We start from the raw sequence: 25,750 nt of genomic DNA, 5'->3' as shown, positions 1-25,750 counted from the left end.
ATAACTCCTTTATATCACTTTAAGCAATTCCTCTACACCTTTTGTACTTTTACACCTCACATAGTTGTAAACTATTGTTATATCTCTTCCCCCTCAACTCTCACAGAGTCATTGTTTAAACAAGCAACACATTGATCCTTGCGGTCCCTTCTAACCCTATGATTCTATGTTTCTTTCTTTTTATTCTTCCTCATAAATCTGTCCTTCTGGCCCGCATAAGAATATTCTCTCGATTACCTCCAGTTTGGTAACATTGTCCTGTTATTGAGGTGCCCGGAGCTGTATGAAGCATTCCTGGTGTGGTCTCACCAGATATGTTAATAGACCTGTCATCTCTCTGTCCCCTGATGCACTTTCCATTGCAGTCTGTAGCCCAGTCATGCATGAGTTCCATGTGGGTTAATTCACACACCTGCACAGAGTCTCACTGAACACAGAAGCAGTATTGACTGAGGTCACAAACCCGCAATTGTGACCTCAGCAACCTCAGCAAATGGTCAAGTGGTGACAGGCATGCACAAGGTAAGTGTGTGGCATAGTGCATGTCTGTGGGACAAGCATGAGATTGTGGTTAAGGTTTTATGCTACAGTGTGAGGGATATTAATAAGGTCTGTGTGTTTTCTTTATCTGTGGAGGCAGAAAGAAATTCCCTGTGGAGGTGTAGAGTCTTTCAATAGCAGCATGGGCATGAGAGTACAGTAAAAAGGTGTCTCTTAACTTGGCATTTCCTTACTTGTAAGGGTTTGTGTCAGGTGATGTCACACTTAAGCAGCCTTACCTGGTTTTAAATGAAGTTTTTGGTTATGGGTATTAGATACACATTCCTCTCAAAAGAGCTTTCTGGTAATTAGATCGGAATGTAGATGTTCATGATTCAGTACTTGACTGGGCCTGATCCAAAGCCCATGTAAGTTAGTAAATGATTCCCTGGACCTCATTGGGCTTTGGATCTAGCCCTTTAACACCAAGATGTACTCAGTGAGTTGGCCAGCACAAACCCAGGGTGAGCTTTCAGTAAGTGTATGTTGAAGCCCCACAGCAGGAAGAAATGGGAAGCAGTGCAAGAAAGCCTTTCTTCTGCTGCTCGTGACACATCTAGACTCTGGTGTCTGCACCTACAGAAAGGAGAGGCTGAGAAGCAGCAGGTATTCTCAGGCATTTATATAAACATGTGCTTGATTATATTCCAATCCCCACTCACCATATGTCACTTGTCTTTTTTAAAATGTAGGCTCCTTAAGCAGGAACTGGCTCTTCCTACGTCTACACACAGCACCTAACACAATGGGACCCTGATCCTGCCTGGAGCCCTTGAGTGTTACACTAACATAAATAATAATTAATAATACTGTGAGAACTGTTTTTCAAGTTTTGGAAGCCTTTTCCAAAATGATGCAAACCAAAGCTCTTCCAAGCAGCATTTTAAAAAACCCGCACAAACCTCTGAGCATGCTTTAGAGAAGATTCTACGTCAGAAATAATTAAATATATTTCTGCAGCCAAAGGGTTTCCAAACTATGGGACTTTCTACAACATTAGAACCTGAACAGAAACAGCCCAGGATCCTGCAAGGCGTAGCCACCTTCCCTTGGATAACAAGTGCCAGTTTCCTAGGCTTGTGGGAATCTATGGCTCTAAGTTGGGCAGTCCAGAATGATTCCTGGACACACACAGTTTGAAAACACCATTCATACTGTCTTGTGTCTCTGTCCTGGGTGTCCTGGCACACTTTGTTAGGATTATCTCTTTGTTTTTTCCTAAAATTTTTTTCCAGAAGACAAGAGAGAATTTATAAAGGTTTCCACTTTCTGAAACCAAAATAATAAACTGGAAGGTGCTGTGGCTTGATAACTGGAATAGGCAGATTTATTCTGTACAGGTATATGACTCATCTGCCTTTATCTGTAGATCAGTGGGAATTCTTCAGAAGTGACAACAAAGTAATTTGGCCATTTCAAAAAGACATAAGAAAAGATTTTTATTCAAACAAAGGGCAATGCAGAAAGTATTTTGCCTCATTCCAGCTTTGCTTGGTGGTTGCTGTACTTGATAATGGTGAGGCAGTGATAGAGACGTAGAAAACCCATAGTTTAAATACATCTGAAGTGTGATCAGTAGGAAAAGCTAAATAAGAACATAACAATGTCCATACTGAGTCAGACCAATGGTCCAGCTAGCCCAGTGGCCAATGTCAGGTGCTTCAGAGGGAATGAACAGAACAGGCAGTCATCGAGTGATCCATCCTCTCTTATCCACTCCCAGCTTCTGGCAATCAGAGGCTAGGGACATTCAGAGCATGGGGTTGTGTCCCTGACCATCTTGGCTAATAGCCATCGATGGCTCTATCCTCCATGAACTTAGCTAATTCTTTTTTGAACCCCGTAATAGTTTTGGCCTTCACAACATCCCCACAATGAGTTGCACGGATTGACTGCATTGTGTGACGAAGTACTTCACACAGTGTGCTTCTCAGGGGAACTGTAATTTCAAGGGTTTCTGACAGCCCCAAGAATTCCCCTTATATTTCCTCTTTTTCCTCCTTGCCTCCTCTCTCCAAAGCCTCATGATGCTGGAACTTTCCATATGATAGAAAATGGCTGGAGGTGCCTCACTTTTTGGCCCATTGCCAAAGCTCCATTCATCTGCCAGTGGGGGACACCAGAGAGGGAGCCACTTGGCTCACTTTTCCTACAGAGGCTGAGCATCCTGCCTCTAGCATTCTCCATCCCTACCCTGTCAGGCAAAGAAACTGAGATCAAGATAATAGTCATATGCTGCGCAGACTTCTGTTCTTGGAGACAAATCTTGCCTCCTCCTTTGTGGATTCAGGGGACTGCCTTGTAATGCATCATGTGTAGTTCCACTGTGCAAGAGGAGTCTGAGGTCCTGTGTAGTGGGGTCTGAGCCCTCTTTGCACTGTAAGGATTTAGGAAAGGATCCAGTGGCTATTTGACCCCCCCGCTTCACATGTCTGGAACAGTGGCCACAAAGTGACTTGGTTTCAGGGTAGCAGCTGTGTTAGTCTGTATTTGCAAAAAGAAAAGGAGTACTTGTGGCACCTTAGAGACTAACCAATTTATTTGAGCATAAGCTTTTGTGAGCTACAGCTCACTTCATCAGATGCATTCAGTGGAAAATCTCCCCACTGTATTTTCCACTGAATGCATCCGATGAAGTGAGCTGTAGCTCACGAAAGCTTATGCTCAAATAAATTGGTTAGTCTCTAAAGTGACTTGAGGTGATTATTCCCTTTGTCCTCCATGGATGTCCCCACTGTTCAGTTTGCTGTGAGAGGATTTGACCCTTGAGATGAATCTAATGAAATTCTAGGTGGAGTGAAAGCCCACAAAGATGCATTGCACATTACAGACATTTCAGAAATTCTGGCTGGCATCTTCTTGTTTAAAGCAGTTAACTGTTCCAGTGAAAGAGAGTGGCCTGTTAAAACGGAAATCTACTTGTCTACAGCAGTAGCAGCAGTGCCCCTTGGAGTCCAAATTTCACATAATTCATGGATGTGAAATCCTAAGTGTCAGCAAGAAAAGGTATCTAGGTCCTCGCTCCAGAATGTCTGCACAGTCATTAGTATACGTAGCCTGATTCTGATCTCAATGTAACCAGTGTCAGTCCCTGAAGTCAGTGGAGGTTGGGAAAAAGGGAGTGAGAAGAGAATCAGGCCCTGAATTCTGAAAATTCAGCGTAAAGCTGGTATGAATGAGACCATGCCAATGGAGTCGTGTTAACAAAAATGAGTCTGATTCTCTGTTCACTGGCACCAGTGTAAATCAGGAATAACTTTACAAACAGGACAATTACATGAGTGTGAGAGAAAACACAGGGCCCCTATCATTTTGAACTAAAATAGATTATGCTAATATATATATTTCATAATAAGAAATATATGTAGTAATGTATAGGCCTATCATTAAGGCCCCAGTCCAGCAAAACACATAAACATGCATAATATTAAAGTTATAAGAAAGCCCACTGATGTCAATGAGACTATCATGTGCTTAAAATTATGCACATGCTTAAGTGCTCTTCGGGATCAGGACCACAGGGTCAGTATTATCCTTTTATTCTGTGAACAAAACTCACACTGAAATAATAGTTTTGTGCAAATATCCATGGTAGATAGTAGCTGTTGATTCCCGTGTATACCTTTCTAGAGATTCATAATAGCTATTCCCTTGTCTCTGTCTCTTTTGGTCGGTCGGTCGGTGTGTTTGTTTTTCTCCTCTAGTTTGCATTTGCATGTGGTAAAGATTGAATAACTTTTAAAAAGCTAATTTTAGACCCACACAGGACTAGAAGTTGGATTGTGAAAACTGAAGATTTATGTTGTTGTTCTTTTTATCAAAAACTGGAGATAAATTTGTATTGTCCACTGGGAAAAAAACCAAGCTGTATTCATTAAAGAATTATGGTGGGTTTCTTCTATGGTTGTTTCAAGCCATGCTGCAGGTGTGATAGAAGCCTTTACCATACACTAAGTAAAAACACATTGCTCCTTCTCTCTAAGGCACAACCTACAAAGGAAGTTTTTATTATCTACTACAATTAAGATGGGATGCCAAGTTCAGTACAGTTATGTCCAAGGCCAAGATATCAGGCACCCAGATGCCACAATGATGCAATCTCAGCATCTCAGAGATAGACAGAGCAGATGTACACTTTATACCACTATGCCTTAAAAAGAAGGAGTCCTGTCATCATAGATCCCTGATGGTGGTGTCCATTGTAAAGAAAGTTAAAAGAATTGTTTTTTACACACTGTAACTGGTTTATTTAAGAAGCAAAAGTACTCGGTTAAATACACTCGAGATGCAGTGAAATTATCTAGGGACTCACTGTGTGTATTTGGCTTTTTTTCCAGCTTGAACGAACGTGATCATTTGTTGAAAAGGCTTGGCAGAAAAACTCCTCCGAGCCTTTTCCGAGCTCATTCTGTCCAGCAAGGTGTATCACGTAAGTACCTGACCCGGTGTGTGCCTCTCAGCAGTCAGTCCCAGAGGAATGAAGGGGAAGATGGTTATTTTTTAAATTAAATTGTAGGTAGAGATAATCTGGTACAGAGGCTGAGCTGACAACCAAGAGTCAGAAATTTGGAAGGGGAATTAGTGTATTTGGCCCCAGGCTTGTAGAGGTTGCATGTAGATAATTCCCTAGGACTTAATCAAGTGGCCCAATGACAAAATCCCAATGCAGAAATTCTGTAACTTTAAAATCCTGATATTCTCAAGATCTTGTAAAATTTGACAGGACAAAAAATAATGTTCAAATAGAGCTCTGCTTTAAACGGTGACTGTGTTTTCAAATGATAGCTATTAACTATGGTTTTAAAAATACAGAAATAGCTCAGTGGTGCCATTTGAGAAAAGTTCTAAATGTTTTTAATAGGCAGGTGGAGGTCCTCGTAGCTGCCATTTTGTATTCCTCTTCTTGGCCTCTTCTGGGGAAGTTAATGGCAACCCTAGACCTGCCTGCTGCTGCTAAAGAAAAGGATCAATGTCTCTCACACTGCATCTGAGGTCATCAGTTTATCCCACTGCACAGGGCCATGAGACAGACCCTGTGTCCTTGGCATCTCTACTTGCGACTTCTGGATTTTCATCAGGGCTTCCCCAGCATTAAAATAGAATGTGAGAACTCCACAGACCAGAACCCCCAGGGAACCATGAGCTAGTAAGAGTTAAGAAATTTTTTTTGACCTGCTATTGGGGTGGATTGTCTTTTGCAGTCAGATTTTTGATGAATAACATGCTCATCTTACTAAGGGAAATAGCCCCATCAACTGCAATGGTGCTGGTTGCAGGATAGCGCTAAGACAAAAGGATTTGACTCCATATCATCCATTTAACACGATGAGAGTTTTCGAAGGTGAGATCTGTATCATGTCAGGATTTCAGCAGGTGGGGTACAGCCAAATTTCATCTCTTCTCTGTGCCCATTTCTTTAGCAGAATCATAACTGCTCAGAGGACCCTGACCCAGAAGAACTGGTGTGTTTCTGCTACAGAAATAGGGTAGGATTTAAGAATCCCATACATGGGGTGCAGAGATCCCCTGCAGATGCTCAGGAGGGATTCAGGGCAGGACAGGAGTAAGGCTGGTAGATCCATTACTGTTCAGATCCACTGGGTCATTCTCCTCCAAAGAGGGGAGAGTGCACTGGCTGCAGGGGCTAGAGCAGCCTTGAGGGTGCAGTAACTTCTGCAGACCAGCTCCACTGCCATTGTGAAGTCTGGAAAGAAGGGATTCAGTTTCTCCTTCACCCCCACAGAAAAGGTCAGCTTGGCTGTGCTCTGCTTCCAGGATTTGTTCCTTTGTGTCCAGAGGTAAAGGGTGCTGGTTTTATCTCTCTCTTTCATGCACTATGGAGACACTTTGAAGCAATTCCAGAGGAGATGACTGGCAGAACAAGCCTGTAAAATAGAATCAGGAAAACCTGCTAGAAAAACCTACGAACCAACCTGCAGACAGTGCAGAAAACCAGCATGCTTGTGTTACCCGTCAAATCTGAACCACATGCTCACAATTTGTAGAATGCATCTTTGTGTTTTTAATAGGCTGATAAGCTTTGGGAAACAAGAATAAGATATCAAAATAAACTTTGATTCAGTTAACTGGCTCCCCATAAATACAAATGATTAAGTGCAAAATGAGTCAGTCCAGATAGGACAAGTTCCAATTGCATGTCTGTTTTTCACATGAATGTAAATTTTCATTGTGAAGTTGTTAAGACTAAAAGAGGCTTTTATGGCAGATCCATGATTCTCTAAAATTTCTGTCATCCCTTGTCAAACACTGTTTTCAAACATTGCACAGCTGCTATATGTGCGGGGCCATATGAACATATGCGTTGGTTTCACGGATCTAAATTGAACAAATGTTGTATAAATATTTAAAAGTGTCAAAAGAAGCAGCTGGTGGCTAAAGCAGTAGTTTTGTCATAGTAAATATGTATTTTGAATCACACCCTCTGGCTCTCTAGAGCCATTGTGATTCCACTGAGCTTCCAAGTTCCCACCCAAAGAGTTCAGCCTATCCCAAAACTTGATCATGTGACTTCAGTTCAGGCCAGGACACTTGCATTTAACACAGCAAAGATCATTCATTTTGTTCTGGTTGACAAGGCTGAGACAAACCCATTGCCCTGTTAATGGGAGGGGGAGAATAAGGGTAGTTTCCCATCAGACATCATAAAATAACCCAGAATCAATATTGTAACTTGGGGAGGAGGGGGGCAAATACTGTTCCAAGATTTGCTGCTATAAAATTGCATTAAAAACCTTTGATCTCAAAGCACATGGGAATGACATTAGTTCTAGGACAACACACACAAAAACAATGGATTTTGGGCTACTTCTAATGGCCTCAGGGATGGGGGGAGGAAGCTTGGAAGTTTTAGACCCTAACAGCCATTTTAATTTGTTTATGGCCATGGTTTTGTGTTCATGAATTGAGAGTGTCAGATGAAATGCCAGAAATGTTCTATAGTTTAACTGGGCTCTCAAGGTTCACATTGTTCTTTTCTGACTGGCGTGGCTTTCTGAAAGATTTATGAAAATGAACAAAGATTTTCCACTGAGTTTCAGATTTTGATGCCAATGCCAGTTAGAATTTCATTATCCTGTGGCTTTTAGTAGAAGAGCTTTGTACCTTTTGTCAAGCTTACATGCTGAACATTTCTGCAGCCCAAAAAGTTTTAGTGGAAATGAGTAGATGGTGCAGTGATTACGGCATTAGCCTCTAGGAGCTGGTGCAGTTCCTGTCTGAGACACCTGTATGAAATCAGTGCTGGTTAGCTCAGCATAACGTCTGCGAATAGATTTCCCATTCCCATCTGCTTTCTAAAATCCCAGCAATAGGAAAAGCATCAAGTCCCCCTAATTAAGAGGGGAGATTGGCCCACAAGTGGGAATAGCTCTGAGAGAGAGCAGGAAATGCTGCAAGGTTCCTCTCACACATGTTGCTTATCATCATTCCTTCAAGTGTGTGTAGAGGGATTTGCCTTTTCATGGAAGGAGAAGTAGTTTGGCTCCTAAAACTCATGGATACCAGGGAATCTGTTGGTAACAGGGCTTTTGCCATGGGGCTCCTGAACCTCCACCCACTCTGGCCCCTGCCTCCTCTGGCCCTCTTCTGACCCCATGTTAGCACAGCTCTCTTGTTGCTTTGACAACAGTATGGAGGACTTCTCTCCTGGCCAGTTACCCAAGAACAGATGGAGGCCCCACAGCTGCAAAAAGCAGCTCTACTCCCCAGTTCCAGGCTACTCCCCTCCCCGGCCTGGATCCCCAGCTCCCTCAGAATCCCCACAAAAAGGGTTTCTAGAGACAAAAAGGAGAGCAGTGTTACCCAGATGGCATTCCCCACATGCTCCAGGAATCCACTGAACAATTGTCCCCTCAGCCCCTGGATGCCACCTGGATTATTCCATATGATCCCACAAGTATAGTGGCTGACATAATTCAAAACGCTCGTTGTCGGCCTCCTGTCAGCACTGGGCTGTCATTTGACCTACTACATACTTAAAAACAGCGGGCTGAATCCTGCACTCCTTAATCCTTCCCTCCGCAGAACTCCCACTGAAATCCAGAGGAGCTGTGCCTGACTAGGGATTATAGAATTTGGCCCAGATTTCCTATGCTGGCAGAGGAAATCACCCCTTCCTTTGACAGTGTAAGGTAACTGTATTGAGTAAGTCTTAACACAGAGAATACATTTTACACCTTGTTAATCAATAGAGAAACAGCACCTGTCATTTCAAGTTGGTGTCACAACATAGGGATTGGAGAATAAGAAATAACAATAATGTGTTCATGCTGAAGGCTCTAGTCCTGCCATTTATTGTGTTCTAAAAGAGGCTGCCTTCTTGCTACTTTCCTCTGGGTGCATGTTGATCTGAAAAACCATCAGGTTACTTCGTGGGATTTTTTTATTATTATTAATCCATTACCTTCTTTCTTTGGGTATCAAGGCTTCAGTACTTTTTCTGGCCAAATTCCATACAGCAAATATGGCTGTTGTGATATTTGTTGAATATGAAGATGTTGGGATCTTTTAACATTTACTTAAAAAGAAAAGGAATAGCAAGAGGAAGTTTGGCTTAATGATGTTAGATCTGGTCCCAAGCTTCCTGAATGTGAATACTTTGATTTCTAGAGAAACCAAACAGAAACCTGAACGTTCGTCATATTTTTTCCTCTTGGGTCCTTTTTAAAATATCATTTGTCAGAACTGGGAAAATGAGGGGTCTTTTAGTATGTGTTAATTAAAATGCACTAGTTAACATCATATAGACACTACTCACTTTCCCAGAGTTGACAAACCCAAAGAGTTGTGTGAAATTTGTCCATTGACAAGACATTACTGGTGTTTAATAGTAATTGGAGATAGACTTTGCCACATTCTCTGAAGGTCTGCGCTATTGGGGTATGTCGCCCCAAGGCATGGAAGCAAGTTCCAGAGTTGATAAGTTTCTGCTGAAAGCTGCTCTGCCCCCAGTCATGAGCCAAACAAATCCATGAACTCTCAGCACAAATGTTCTTTCCCAATGGACCTGAGCTCAACTGTCAAATAAGAGAGCATGAGGAGAGATGATCGCTAAAGAAAATCCCTTAAATACCTAACAATGCATGAACTTCCGTAACGGATTTCCTGAAATAAACAGATTGTTCAGGATGTCCTCAGGCTCTGATTCTGCAAGCTGCAGTGTGTGGGTGGACCCCCTACATCCGGGTGTACAGGTTTGGGGCCTATATGTGGACTATGGTTCTTTATGTCTCTAATACAGCATTGTATAGAACAAAATAATCAGCTGAGTATACTGAAAAACGTACTGTTAAACTAGAAACCTAGTAATGGGAGACAAGATTCTGATCTCCTCACAGCAGAACGTGAAAGCTAACAAACAAGATGTGTTTAAAATTCAATAGGTAGCCTGATAATATGCGGAATCTGTGAAACCTTATATTTGATTAGAATGTGACCCCTCTTCCTACCAAATGAACCAAGCCATCAGATATTTTAAAATCCTTCTGACTTAAAGTCTCAAATAGTTGAAAGTCTCAGAATGCGGAATACGATGGGTCTTACTTCTGAAACAGTAGAGACTAGATTCTGCGCTGAAAATTCCAGAGAAGCACTCTCTCTGCTAGGTCTGCTGGAAAAGATCTGAACAATGGGGGCCTTGTTCCCGATGCAGAATGAGAGGTGTGGTTTTAAAAGCCAGAGCTGGGAGAAGTTCAGACTTTCGAAAGGTCCCATTGTAACAGGGCCATGGAAACTTTCATTGTTTTGGGTGGTGTCTGGAAAGAGTGGAAAGACCCAGTTAGCCAGGTCTAGGAGAATCAACAGCATTTAATCACATTCTGATTCTGCTAGAGGCATAATTAGCTGCCTGAACAGCTTTAATGAGTTGATTAAAGAACTGCATAGTGTGAAATAACCATCTCTTATTGAGATCAACAGTAAAAGTAAAATAAACTGTCAAATGTTGAGCCCAGGCTGAGTGGAGAGAATAAGTGCATCTTCACTGCATGCTTCTTTCGGATATGTGCATATCCATGTAGCCCCTCACTTCCCCCCAGCACAGGTATAAATAGCAGTGCAGCTGATGCGGCACGGGTTAGGTGAGTAAAGACATGCCTGAAGGGTGTGCGTGTATACATACCCTGCATGGCTCTCCATTCACCCAATCGATGCCTCTTCCTAGGGTATATCTACACTGCAATTAAACACCCACAGCTGGCCCATGTCAGCTGACTTGGGCTCATGGGACTCAGGCTATCGTACTGTTTAACTGCGGTAAGAAAAGGAGTAGTTGTGGCATCTTAGAGACTAACAAATTTATTTGAGCATAAGCTTTCATGAGCTACAGCTCACTTCATCGGATGCATTCAGTGGAAAATACAGTGGGGAGATTTATATACATAGAGAACATGAAACAATGGGTGTTACCATACACACTGTAACAGGAGAGTGGGGGGGGGGAAAAAACCTTTTGTAGCGATAATCAAGGTGGGCCATTTCCAGCAGTAGACACGAATGTCTGAGGAACAGTGCGGGGTGGGGGGGAATAAACATGGGGAAATAGTTTTACTTTGTGTAATGACCCATCCACTCCCAGTCTTTATTTAAGCCTAAGTTAATTGTATCCAGTTTGCAAATTAATTCCAATTCAGCTGTCTCTCATTGGAGTCTGTTTTTGAAGTTTTTTTGTTGAAGAATTGCAACTTTTAGGCCTGTAATCGAGTGACCAAAGAGATTGAAGTCTTCTCCGACTGGTTTTTGAATGTTATAATTCTTGACGTCTGATTTGTGTCCATTTATTCTTTTACATAGAGACTGTCCAGTCTGGCCAATGTACATGGCAGAGGGGCATTGCTGGCACGTGATGGTATATATCACATTGGTAGATGTGCAGGTGAACGAGCCTCTGATAGTGTGGCTGATGTGATTAGGCCCTATGATGGTGTCCCCTGAATAGATATGTGGACACAGTTGGCAACAGGCTTTGTTGCAAGGATAGGTTCCTGGGTTAGTGGTTCTGTTATGTGATGTGTGGTTGCTGGTGAGTATTTGCTTCAGGCTGGGGGTCTGTCTCCCAAGATCTGTGAGAGTGATGGGTCGTCCTTCAGGATAGGTTGTAGATCCTTAATGATGTGTTGGAGAGGTTTTAGTTGGGGGCTGAAGGTGATGGCTCGTGGCGTTCTGTTATTTTCTTTGTTGGGCCTGTCCTGTAGTAGGTGACTTCTGGGTACTCTTCTGGCTCTGTCAGTCTGTTTCTTCTCTTCAGCACGTGTGTATTGTAGTTGTAAGAACGCTTGATAGAGATCTTGTAGGTGCTTGTCTCTGTCTGAGGGGTTGGAGCAATGCGGTTGTATCGTAGAGCTTGGCTGTAGACAATGGGTCGTGTGGTGTGGTCTGGTTGAAAGCTGGAGGCATGTAGGTAGGAATAGTGGTCAGTAGGTTTCCGGTATAAGGTGGTGTTCATGTGACCATCACTTATTAGCACTGTAGTGACCCAGAAGTGGATCTCTTGTGTGGACTGGTCCAGGCTGAGGTTGATGGTGAGATGGAAATTGTTGAAATCACGGTGGAATTTCTTAAGGGCTTCTTTTCCATGGGTACAGATGATGAAGATGTCATCAATGTAGCGCAAGTAGAGTAGGGACATTCGGGCTCAGGCTGGAGCCCAGGCTCTGTGACCCAGCTCAGCCTTTCCCCTCTGCCTCCCACTGCCAGAGCTTTTCACTGACATGTAGCTACACACCACAGTGTGAATGAAGCCTGCTTCTCACTGTGGCGTCTAGCTACTCATACCAAAAGTGTAATGTAGATAAAAGTAATGTAGATGTCACCAATATGTTTGTATCAGCGACACTAGGGGAGATGCCCTGCCCGTGATCTGCCCACAGAAAGGACATGCCAAGGAGTGATCCCTATGTGGATCAAGGGCCCCACGAACCTTGGTTCTCTTAAACACAATAAAAGAAGTTCCCAAGGCAAGGTATGTCCCACAGTCATTAACCAGTTTGCATGAAACAGTTTAACCAGGCATCTCTTTTGTTGTAATTTGTCTGACTTTGCAGCAGGATAGGACTTCGTTGCCGTTGGTTCCAGTATTAAAATGCATCTTAAAAAGTCAAGTATTGAAAAGTAACTAGAAGCTCTGTTCAATGTCATTTAAATAGTCCTAGGGTAATGACAGATAATTGTCTGTGGGTAATTGCCTGGGGTGTGAAGGAGTTTGGTAGTAGCTATGGCAGCTGGATACCACCTGAGGATCTTGCTGTATGGGGTAATCCTGCAGTCAGTGAAGATAGCTCCAGGGCACAATGCAAAGCTGCCCTTATTTGGGGTAGCATATGGGCCACTGCCTTCAGTTATTTAAGGCCAATCTTGCAGTCTTTATCCAAGCTGACGTTCATTGAGATTGTTGCCTGAAGATTGCAGGATTCTGGCCCTTAGAGTAGAACAAGCACACTTAAAGCATTTGTTTGCAAGTGTGAATTCACCCTTGTAAGAATGTTTCATAAATCTTCTTTCCTTGCTAGCATCCAGTGTGAATGTGTTCTTTGCTAAAAGACTTCTTAAACTTTGTAAATTAGTCTGTGCACCTTCAGTTACAGACAGGGAAGTCCACCCTGTATTTCTGTATACCATGTCGTTAGCATGTAACCGTGCTTACGTTAAAACACAGTGAACTATTGTCAAGGTTCCTCCCCCACTCTGAACTGTAGGGTACAGATGTGGGGACCTGCATGAAAACCTCCTAAGCTTACTTTTACCAGCTTAGATTAAAACTTCCCCAAGGTACAAATTAATTTTATCCTTTGTCTTTGGAATATCCACTGCCACCACCAAACTCTAACTGGGTTTATTGGGAAACGTAGTTTGGACACGTGTTACCCCCCAAAATCCTCCCAACCCTTGCACCCCACTTCCTGGGAAAGGTTTGGTAAAAATCCTCACCAATTTGCATAGGTGACCACAGACCCAAAGCCTTGGACCTGAGAACAATGAAAAAAGCATTCAGTTTTCTCACAAGAAGACTTTTAATAGAAATAGAAGTAAATAGAAGTAAAGGAATCACCCCTGTAAAATCAGGATGGTAGATACGTTACAGGGTAATTAGATTCAAAACATAGAGAATCCCTCTAGGCAAAACCTTAAGTTACAAAAAAGACACACAGACAGAAATAGTCATTCTATTCAGCACAATTCTTTTCTCAGCCATTTAAAGAAATCATAATCTAACACATACCTAGCTAGATTATTTACTAAAGTTCTAAGACTCCATTCCTGGTCTATCCCCAACAAAAGCAGCATATAGACAGACACAAAGACCCTTTGTTTCTCTCCCTCCTCCCAGCTTTTGAAAGTATCTTGTCTCCTCATTGGTCATTTTGGTCAGGTGCCAGCGAGGTTACCTTTAGCTTCTTAACCCTTTACAGGTGAGAGGATTTTTCCTCTGGCCAGGAGGGATTTTAAAGGGGTTTACCCTTCCCTTTATATTTATGACAGCTATAAGAAAAGGAGTACTTGTGGCACCTTAGAGACTAACCAATTTATTTGAGCATGAGCTTTCGAAAGCTCATGCTCAAATAAATTGGTTAGTCTCTAAGGTGCCACAAGTACTCCTTTTCTTTTTGCGAATACAGACTAACACGGCTGTTACTCTGAAATATGACAGCTATGTTATCATACTGGATCTGAGTTGCACAGGATCCTGGAAGTACCCCAATGGGAAGAGGTCTATTCTCAAATGTAATTCAAATTTAAAAAAAACAAATTCTGGAATAAATATGTCTGCTAGCGTCTGGTCACCCCATCTCAAAAAGTATACAGTGGACCTGGAAAAGGTTCAAAGAAGGGCAACAAAAATGATTAAGGGTCTGGAACAACTTCCATGCGAAGAGAGATTAAAAAGACTGGGAGTGTTCATCTTAGAAAAGAGATGACAAAGGTGAGATATGACAGGAATTTATAAAATCATGACTGGTGTGGAGAAAGTGAATAAGGAAGCATTATTTCCGCCTTCACATAAAAAATAGGGGGTACCTGATGAAATTAATAGTCAGCAGGTTTAAAACATACAAGAGGAAGTACTTTTTCACACAATGCACAGTAGACCTGTGGAACTTGTTGTCATGAGGCCAAACGTATAATAGGGTTCAAAAAAAAGAATTATATAGGGTTAGGGAGGACAGGTTCATCAATGGCTATTAGCTAAAATGGTCAGGGATGTAGCCGCCTGCTTGGGTCATCCATAAACTCTAGCTGCCAGAAGCCAGGACTGGATGACGGGTGGATCACTCAGAATTGCCCTGATCCGTTCATTCACTCAGAAGCATCTAGCATTGGCCATTGTCAGAGAGAGGATACAGGGCTACACGGACAATTGATCTTTCCCAGCATGGCTGTTCTTATGAGAGCCCGGAACCTTGAGCATCCAGTCTCAACCCTGAACTCATTTAATTGTTGAGATGGGCCCTTAAAGAGGCTAATTCAGAGGATGAGCTTTTCTTCCCCCATTCCAAATCCCACTATTCCCACCAGCTTCTCTCTCCTGCTTCCAAGCAGCAACATTGGCAATAAGCTCTCCAGCAAGTCACTGAATCAAGCTCTTAAGGATCTTCACAATGAAAAGCATTTTCTCCCCAGCACAATGAGGCTATTTTCCTTCTCAACAGATATGCCAGTAGCACCAGGTCATCTATCACAGGGGCCATTCTACACTGTGCTCCAGCCAAGTTTCACTTTAAGGCCTGATTTAGGAACAGGACTCCCTGAGAGTTTTCAGGCTCTCTGAGAAAGTTAAACGGGACTCTCCTCAAATCCAAGTGCCCATCAACTTTCAGGTCATATTACAGTACTTAGAACTCCTTCTCCCATTGTTCCTTAGAGTATGAGTATTAAGTTCTTCTTCAAGTGATGGTCCTTATGTGGATTCCACATGTGGATGTGCATGCATGCCATGCACCTGGGTCCAGAAATTCTTCAGAACCATGTCTGTTGACCCGTACATGCACAGTAGCCTCCCTCATATTCCTGACCGAGGGTATAAGAGGCAGTGCGGGTTGATGCCTCTCCAGTTCCTTCTTACTGCCATATGGCCTGAGTCAGAATCATGTCCTTCTTCAATCCATGCATAACGTGTAAAGTAAAATCTTTGTAAATAGTTGTATATCTTAGCGTAGTAGTTATAGTTAGTATAGTATATAATTAGTGTAGAATAGTTGTGTGTGTGTCCCCACAGTCAAGGGAAATCCTCTCTGGCCCCGGGACTATGTCCAGAGTCCCAGGGTTCAAGAATTGCAACTCCTGCCCTTGCTCCTTCTCCATCAGAGATGAGCATCCATGGTCCCTGTACTGTCTGAGTGAGGCACATCTCTCTGCAAAGTGCAGTATCTGTCGATCCTTCTTTCCCAGAACTAGAAAGGCCCAAGAGCTCCAACTAAAAAAGTTCCTGGTGGAGCAGGCGATGAACTGTGGTGTGCTGTTGTCTGTCTCTATTAGGACAAATGGCTGCATGCACCTGCATGACGCCATTCGCCAGACTTCACTTGTGGAGTCTCCAAGCTTGGGTCCACTCCACCTACAAACCAAACATGGATCGCATTGACTCCCCCATGACTGTTCCCACCAGAGTTCTCACCTTCTTTGCTTGGTGGTCCAACCCAAACAAAGTCATGGTGGGGATTCCCTTCAGCCCTCCCATTCCAAGGGCCAACATTTTGACAGATGCTCCCTTATGGGGAGGGAGTGCTCACCTGTACTACCACATTGCTTGGGATACCTGGACCCCAAGAGAGGCCAGGCTACCCATAAACTTACTGGAACTGATAGCAGTCCGGCTTGCATGCAAGACCTTCCTTCTCCTCATACGCTCGCTCCATGTGGAGATAATATCACCACAGTGGTCTATATAAACAAACAGGGAAGAGTGAGCTCTCGTCTCCTCTGCCTGGAAGCAGTCAGACTTTGGAACTAGTGTATCAGAAACCACATTAGAATACAGGCCGCATATCTCCCAGGTGTTCATAACTCCCTGGCAGATAAATTAAGCAGCAGCTTCTCTGTAGACCTTGAATGGGAGATCCACGACACAGTTCTAGCCAACACATTCACACAATGGGCCAGTCCACTATGGGACCTCTTTGCATCCCAGACGAACAGGAAACTTCCTATGTATTGCTCCACGGGAGCCACAGGCTATGATTTCTAGGGTGACGCTCTCCTGAACGGATAACTCAGATATGCCTTTCCTCCCATCTCCCTACTACCACAAGTTGTTTGGAAGAACCATTGCAACAGAGCCATCATCATCCTAGCATGCTACTGGACCAGTCAGTTCTGTTTCACAGAACTCCTAACAATGGCTGCATGCCCACTTATCAGGATCTCCAAACCCAGGACGGGGGAAAATCAAGCATCTCAACCCAGGTTTCAGAGTAACAGCCGTGTTAGTCTGTATTCACAAAAAGAAAAGGAGTACTTGTGGCACCTTAGAGACTAACCAATTTATTTGAGCATGAGCTTTCGTGAGCTACAGCTCACTTCATCAGATGCATACCGTGGAAACTGCAGCAGACTTTATATATACACAGAGAATATGAAACAATACCTCCTCCCACCCCACTGTCCTGCTGGTAATAGCTTATCTAAAGTAATCATCAGGTTAGGCCATTTCCAGCACAAATCCAGGTTTTCTCACCCTCCACCCCCCCACACAAATTCACTCTCCTGCTGGTGATAGCCCATCCAAAGTGACAACTCTTTACACAATGTGCATGATAATGAAGTTAGGCCATTTCCTGCACAAATCCAGGTTCTCTCACTCCCTCACCCCCCTCCAAAAACCCACCCCCATACACACACAAACTCACTCTCCTGCTGGTAATAGCTCATCCAAACTGACCACTCTCCAAGTTTAAATCCAAGTTAAACCAGAACATCTGGGGGGGGGGGGGTAGGAAAAAACAAGAGGAAATAGGCTACCTTGCATAATGACTTAGCCACTCCCAGTCTCTATTTAAGCCTAAATTAATAGTACCCAATTTGCAAATGAATTCCAATTCAGCAGTTTCTCGCTGGAGTCTGGATTTGAAGTTATTTTGTTTTAAGATAGCGACCTTCATGTCTGTGATTGCGTGACCAGAGAGATTGAAGTGTTCTCCGACTGGTTTATGAATGTTATAATTCTTGACATCTGATTTGTGTCCATTTATTCTTTTACGTAGAGACTGTCCAGTTTGACCAATGTACATGGCAGAGGGGCATTGCTGGCACATGATGGCATATATCACATTGGTGGATGTGCAGGTGAACGAGCCTCTGATAGTGTGGCTGATGTTATTAGGCCCTGTGATGGTGTCCCCTGAATAGATATGTGGGCACAATTGGCAACGGGCTTTGTTGCAAGGATAAGTTCCTGGGTTAGTGGTTCTGTTGTGTGGTATGTGGTTGTTGGTGAGTATTTGCTTCAGGTTGCGGGGCTGTCTGTAGGCAAGGACTGGCCTGTCTCCCAAGATTTGTGAGAGTGTTGGGTCATCCTTTAGGATAGGTTGTAGATCCTTAATAATGCGTTGGAGGGGTTTTAGTTGGGGGCTGAAGGTGACGGCTAGTGGCGTTCTGTTATTTTCTTTGTTAGGCCTGTCCTGTAGTAGGTAACTTCTGGGAACTCTTCTGGCTCTATCAATCTGTTTCTTTACTTCCGCAGGTGGGTATTGTAGTTGTAAGAAAGCTTGACAGAGATCTTGTAGGTGTTTGTCTCTGTCTGAGGGGTTGGAGCAAATGCGGTTGTATCGCAGAGCTTGGCTGTAGACGATGGATCGTGTGGTGTGGTCAGGGTGAAAGCTGGAGGCATGCAGGTAGGAATAGCGGTCAGTAGGTTTCCGGTATAGGGTGGTGTTTATGTGACCATTGTTTATTAGCACTGTAGTGTCCAGGAAGTGGATCTCTTGTGTGGACTGGACCAGGCTGAGGTTGGTGGTGGGATGGAAATTGTTGAAATCATGGTGGAATTCCTCAAGGGCTTCTTTTCCATGGGTCCAGATGATGAAGATGTCATCAATATAGCGCAAGTAGAGTAGGGGCTTTAGGGGACAAGAGCTGAGGAAGCGTTGTTCTAAATCAGCCATAAAAATGTTGGCATACTGTGGGGCCATGCGGGTACCCATAGCAGTGCCGCTGATCTGAAGGTATACATTGTCCCCAAATGTGAAATAGTTATGGGTAAGGACAAAGTCACAAAGTTCAGCCACCAGGTTAGCCGTGACATTATCGGGGATAGTGTTCCTGACGGCTTGTAGTCCATCTTTGTGTGGAATGTTGGTGTAGAGGGCTTCTACATCCATAGTGGCCAGGATGGTGTTATCAGGAAGATCACCGATGGATTGAAGTTTCCTCAGGAAGTCAGTGGTGTCTCGAAGGTAGCTGGGAGTGCTGGTAGCGTAGGGCCTGAGGAGGGAGTCTACATAGCCAGACAATCCTGCTGTCAGGGTGCCAATGCCTGAAATGATGGGGCGCCCAGGAGTTCCAGGTTTATGGATCTTGGGTAGTAGATAGAATATCCCAGGTCGGAGTTCCAGGGGTGTGTCTGTGCGGATTTGATCTTGTGCTTTTTCAGGAAGTTTCTTGAGCAAATGCTGTAGTTGCTTTTGGTAACTCTCAGTGCGATCATAGGGTAATGGCTTGTAGAAACTCATGTTGGAGAGCTGCCGAGCAGCCTCTTGTTCATATTCCGACCTATTCATGATGACAACAGCACCTCCTTTGTCAGCCTTTTTGATTATGATGTCAGAGTTGTTTCTGAGGCTGTGGATGGCATTGCGTTCCGCATGGCTGAGGTTATGGGGCAAGTGATGCTGCTTTTCCATCTCAACCCAGGTTCACTCCACCTCCCGGCCTGGTGTTTGGATGTGCATCGGCAATAGAATGCTCAGGCTCCACCCCGTTCAGGAAATCCTTAACCAAAGTAGAAAAGATTCTACTAGTGCCTGCTACCTGGCTAAGTGGCGGCGCTTTTCGGCCTAGGTACGTCACCACGAACATTCACTTGATACTGTGGGCTTTCCAGTTATCCTAGATTATCTCCTCTCCTTCAAGCCTTCACGTTTGGCCCTTAGTTCACTCTGGGAACACCCAGCCACCATCGGTGCCTTCCTCTCTCCAGTGGAGGGATAATCTTCTCATTACGCACCTGGCTAGTGTACGATTTATGAAGGGCTTGATCAGGACCTTCCCACCAGGCATTAACCCTATGCCTCAATGGGACCTTAACCTTGTTCTGTCAATACCCACAAGTCTGCCCTTCGAACTTATGACAGCATGCACCATGATGATCCACCTGACCATGAAGGTGGTGTTCTTAGTTGCCATCACTTCAGCCAGAAGGGTCAGCAAGCTAGGAGCCATGATGGCAGACCCTCCTCATGCAAAGTACAAGTATTTCACAAAGAGAAGGTCTCCTTTAGGTTACACCCCAAATTCCTCCCCAAGATTGTTGCTGAGTTTCACATCAATCCATCAGTACATTTACCTGTATTTTTCTCAAAACCCCATGCTTCTGCTGAAGACAAGCGACTTTACTCCCTCATTGTCAGGTGTGCCCTGGCGTTCTATCTGCAAACAACCAAACCCCTCAGAAAATCTCTGAAACTCTTTGCTGTTTTGTAGCATTCTAAGCATCCCAAAACTCACTTAGAAATCCTCTCTGAGGATATGGCTTGATCCCAAGATCTTTCTGCTAAGGCAACAAACTTTCCCTGTCCTGGGGGCAGTGTTCCCTCTAATTTTTCCAACCCATGTGCGGAATGAATTTTGTTATGTGCACCAATGTGGAGGTGATGTGCCACACATCACCTTCATATCGGTGCACATAACAAAATTCATGTGATGGGGGTGGTGCCGAGGGGTTTGGAGTGTGGGAGGGGGTTCAGGGCTGGGGCACAGGGTTGGGGTGCAGGCTCTGGGGTAGGGCCGGGGATGAGGGGCTCAGGGCTAGGGCAGAGGATTTTGGTTCAGGGGTGTGAGGGCGCTGGTTGGGGATGGGCTCTGGGGTGGGGCCGGGGATGAGGGGTTTCGGATACAGGAGAGTGCTCCGGGTCTACAGTAGGGAGAGAGGACTCCCTGCAGCTCTCTCTCCCCACAGCCGTGGCATCTCTGGGGCTGGAGCTGCAGGATAGGCGCCTCTCCCCCATCCGCAGCCAGTCTGGGCCAGGGGATGGCTGCCCCAGCTGCGCCTGGCACCAGACTGGGTTGCTCCAGCCACACCTGGGCCTGGGCTGTGCTGCTCCAGCAGGTCCAAGCACCCCAGACGCAACGGGTCCGGGCCACATCACCATTGGGGCTGGGGGAGGGGCACCCTGCCAGGCCCCCAGGCAGGTTCCCTGAGCACCTGTACAACGCTGAACAGGCTGCTGCATGGCCACGCAGCTTACAGGGAACTTAGCCTGGGAACATTACATCTCATTCAACGCAAACACAAGCTGCCTCCACAATATCCTTATTGGACTTTCCGCTGCAGGACATTTGCAGGGCAGCAACTTGCAGCTCTTTCCACATGTTCTAACTCAAGCCGCACCTGCTTGATTAGGAGAGGTAGATGCGCTGGAGGGTAGGGATAGGATAACAGAGGGCCCTAGACAAATTAGAGGATTGGGCCAAAAGAAATCTGATGAGGTTCAACAAGGACAAGTGCAGCGTCCTGCACTTAGGACGGAAGAATCCCATGCACCGCTACAGACTATGGCTTGGAAGCAGTTCTGCAGAAAAGGACCTAGGGTTACTGTGGATGAGAAGCTGGATATGAGTCAACAGTTTGCCCTTGTTGTCAAGAAGGCCATTGGCATTTTGGGCTGTATAAGTAGGGGCATTGCCAGCAGATCGAGGGACGCGATCGTTCCCCTCTACTCGACATTAGTGAGGCCTCATCTGGAGTACTGCATCCAGTTTTGGGCCCCATACTACAAGAAGGATGTGGAAAAATTGGAAAGCATCCAGCGGAGGATAACAATAAAGATTAGGGGACTGGAACACATGACTTATGAGGATAGGCTGAGGGAACTGGGATTGTTTAGTCTGCGGAAGAGAAGAATGAGGGGGGATTTGATAGCTGCTTTCAACTACCTGAAAGGGGGTTCCAAAGTGGATGGGTCTAGACTGTTCTCAGTGGTACCAGATGACAGAACAAGGACTAAGTTGCAGTGGGGGTGGTTTAGGTTGGATATTAGGAAAAACTTTTTCACTAGGAGGGTGGTGAAGCACTGGAATGGGTTACCTAGGGAGGTGATGGAATCTCCATCCTTTGAGGTTTTTAAGGTCAGGCTTGACAAAGCCCTGGCTGGGATGATTTAGTTGGCGATTGGTCCTGCTTTGAGCCAGGGGGTTGGACTAGATGACCTCCTGAGGTCCCTTCCAATCCTGATATTCTATGATTCTGTGATGACAGTATTACAAGCATCTTTGCTACCAGCTTCCTCACACCCTCCTCCAATCAGAATACCATTTGCCAGTCACCCACATGTGGAATACATTTGGGGACCATGACTCGAAGAAGAAATGGAGACTACTTAGGGCTTGTTTACACTACAAAATAAGGTAGACTTAAGTTAGGTTGACTACAGCCACTGTAGTAATTTAATCAGCTGTTTGTGTACCCTCCTTTCGCTGGTGGTGCACGTCCTTAACAGGAGCACTTGCACCAACCAAAGTGGGGCATTATGGGGCATTGACAGCCGGAGTCTGGGGCTCACAGCTGGAGCCTCCCCCACCTGGCGTCAGGGCTGATTAGGTATCAAGGACATTGTTGCCCTGTGCTGCCGATTCTCATTCCTAATATTCCACAGGAACAAGCCTCATTTTAAAATAGTTCCAAGTTTCACAGGAGTCAGTTCTTGAGCCTTCCCTTTTACTATATCAATAATTTGGCATCCCCTGGGTATTGTCAGAGACCTGAAGTTCTTTCTCAACAGAACTTGAGAGTTCTGATTTTAAAAAAAAAATCAAAATGTGTATGTCAGGATTCCCATTCTGTGCTAGCCAAAAGCATATGCATCTCAGAGACTTACCCCAGAATATTAAAGCTTGCTCCACTCAGGATACATTAACCTCTTGACTGAGAAAAATCAATAAGGTTTGCCAGGCTGTCACCTGTGTATATATACACAATCATCCATTTCTCTAGGGTAGATGAAGGAGCGTCTTCAGATGTTGCAGCTGGCTGTAATGTAGTGGGTGCAGTCCTCTGGAAACACTAATCAGAGTTAAGGCTAGGATTTTGTCATGGATATTTTTAGTAAAAGTCATGGACAGTTCACGGACAATAAAGAAAAATTCATGGACGCCCGTGACCTGTCCATGACTTTTACTAAAAATGTCTGTGACAAAATGTGGAGCTCAGCTGCAGGGTCCCCACACTGCCTGCAGTGGCTCAGCAGCTGCTGGGGCCACTCCAAGCTCTGGGGGCCCCCACCGCCCACGGGAGCTTGGAGCTCCAGGGGCCCCCACTGCCCGCAGTCACTTGGAGCTCTGGGGTACCCCTGCAGCCCTTGGTGGCCGGGAGCTCTGGAGGGCCCCCACGGCAGCCAGGAGTTCTGGGGGGGCCCCCTCCGGGCGGGGAGGAGGGTACCCTGCACCTCCCAGCCACTGTGTCATGTTACAGATTCTGTGACTTGCACAACCTCCGTGAAAAAATTGTAACCTTAATCATAGTCTCCTCTTGGATTTAGCATCTCACATAGTCTAGGTTTCTCAAGTTCTGCTAGGTATGATATTACAGACAATGAGAGACTTGAGCAGAAAAGCAAATTTGTACTTACCAGAGAATTCTGTTTCTGTGATGTCCTTACAGATTCTCCACCAAGAAATCAACCCATTGTCTTGTTCTCAGTAGTAATTAATATCTAGCTCCGACATAATGCTTTTCATACAAAAGAGGTCCGTATCATTTGCCCCATTGTACAGATGTAGATTATTAGTGAGGTTGTCATAAAAAGAGAGTTATCGCCTGGTTAGCATGGGCTGCTCTAGAGAGGAGGGAAGAGTGACAAAAACTTAGCAGAAAGAACAGGAGTACTTGTGGCACCTTAGAGACTAACAAATTTATTTGAGCATAAGCTTTCGTGGGCTACAGCTCACTTCATCGGAATTTGGTAGTCTCTAAGGTGCCACAAGTACTCCTGTTCTTTTTGTGGATACTTAAAAAACTTAGCAGCAGCTTATCCTAATCACGTTGGTGACATGGCCCATGTTCCAGAAGAGGGGAGACACTTCACAGAAATCTAATTTGCTGGTAAAACCAAAGTGCTCTTCCCCCACAGTGCCAGTAGTGTAATATAGTAATGTCTAACTGTGATTATCATCTTTAACTGATTCCATTGTGCCTTTGTTCTCACTTTTTCAGATGGGTATGCATTTTCTCAAGAAGAACACGGAGTTGTTTCTCAGTCTCAAGTTGTTCGATCCTACGACACTACCAAACAGAGAGCTGGAGTAGAATAACACAGTTCTTCCCTTGATTGGTGGTGGGAATAATGAGATTTGGATCAATGCATCCACTGTTAACACATCCTTGACTAAGGTTGGCAGCAGCAGCCAAAACACCGGAACACTCATTTCTGTGGCCTTAGCCAACACATTTGTTATGTATTCCCCCTGCAGACCTTGAGCACACATTGTGGGGAAATCATTGTTTTAAATCAATTGCAGTGCTCTGCCTAACTTTTGTTTATGTTGTCATGAAGCATTTGACTGTGCTATGTGAGGTGTGAAATTAAAAACATTATGTTTTACCACTATTTAAAACAGCAGTATAAATTGTTCTGGGAGAAAAGTAAAGAATTTATGTTCCATGAGAAATTGGCCTTTGCTTAATTGGAATAGGGGTATTGACATTTCCTGTTTTGTTACCCATAGATTAAGTACACAGAGCTGCATGTAAGCCTTACCCTATAACAGTCACTGTTTACTTTAGCTGATAGAATTTTTAAATGGACAAATTAGGTATAAATTTTTTGATTGAACAAAACAACACAGTATATGGTAGGCTGGGAAAGCTAAGTGCTCATTTTGCATACCTGGTCATGACAAATTAACACAGTATGGCAATTAAGTCTATAAAATATTTCACCACCTTTTTACAGGATTCTTTATGGCTTTATCTTAGCTTTCTTTAAAAAACTTATCCACCTGGACAGTATCTATAGTTCCTACAGGTTGCATGGCAGGACAGGTGCATGCATTCTGCACAGGGAACATCCAAAAATATACAAACCTTTCCAACAGTTTTGTGCATTGTACTTGAATGAGAACTTCAAATCTGGGCATGAGACATCCTTTTTTAAACTATATAACAAAACATCAAGAACTGAAATGCTCAGTGTATCTTCCATGTTATTCTGCAGCAAGGAAGCAACCTCCAGCAAAGAGTTGGGTACTGGAAGGACTATTGGGATTCATAGGAAGTGGGCAGGGACAGAAACTGCTTCAACATTTCCTCCCAATGCTGAGGTTCACACTCTCCTTTCTAATGTCTGAAAATCTGATGCCTTTACATCCTCTACTGGTGGATTCTATGTAAACTCATGGGACAAGAGTACATCTTGGGCTGTCATGTGCCAAGATGTGCATAATGTCTGCGCAAGAAGGGAACGGCTGTGGAAAAGAGATCAGTGCGCGTTACCAAATCCTCTATGGCCATGGAGTCTGGAGGGAACTCATACCCCAAAAAAGCCAACTTGGAAATGGGAAAAAAAGCCTCTTTCTGCCCAATGTTTTGGAGAAACTGTCTGAGGACATTTCATCCTTTTGAAAAGCTGTCCCTCCCCCCACCCCCCAGCACTGCCACAGCTGCTTTAGAGTAAGAGAGGGATGATTGCATCAGTTCATGTTGTCACATAAGAGCACTGCTAGTCATGATGGGAAGAGAAGACCAGCTGTTTGTGGGTTCAACTGCGCCAGTTCCCTTCCTAGACCTGATCCAACTGAGTACTCCCCAGATTTCCTGAGATATGTTCTGAATCCAGCAAGCTGAAAGGAATGCTGGTTTTGCTGACTTACTTTCTGAATGGGACGGCCTGCAATTGCCTATGTTGGAAGTATGCAAAAATCTGAAAGAAGGGGGCAGAAGTAAGAACTGAATAGAGCCCTTAGAAAGCTAACACTGTCCTCCAGACGAGGCCTATTAATTTTAGTCACCAAACCATGTTTTTGAATAGCATAAAGTAAATATTGCTGC

The 25,750-nt window shown here is 44.3% G+C and overlaps 1 protein-coding gene across 2 annotated transcripts in view; it reads left to right on the top strand.

The window, feature by feature from the left end:
* Positions 1-24,015, top strand: part of ATP8A2 (ATPase phospholipid transporting 8A2) — a 668,324-nt gene extending 644,309 nt beyond the window's left edge. For both annotated transcript variants that reach the window (XM_077809582.1, XM_077809591.1), the window contains 2 exons: positions 4,878-4,969; positions 23,918-24,015. In XM_077809582.1, the coding sequence (XP_077665708.1) occupies positions 4,878-4,969; positions 23,918-24,015 (190 nt within the window). The remainder of the gene's footprint in view (positions 1-4,877; positions 4,970-23,917) is intronic.
* Positions 24,016-25,750: the final 1,735 nt, after the last annotated feature.

Source organism: Eretmochelys imbricata, chromosome 1 (genome assembly GCF_965152235.1).
Source record: "Eretmochelys imbricata isolate rEreImb1 chromosome 1, rEreImb1.hap1, whole genome shotgun sequence".
In the NCBI taxonomy this organism is placed as follows: Eukaryota; Metazoa; Chordata; order Testudines; family Cheloniidae; genus Eretmochelys; species Eretmochelys imbricata.
The sequence above is the reverse complement of the archived record's forward strand: the minus strand, read 5'-3'. Positions and strand labels throughout refer to the sequence as shown.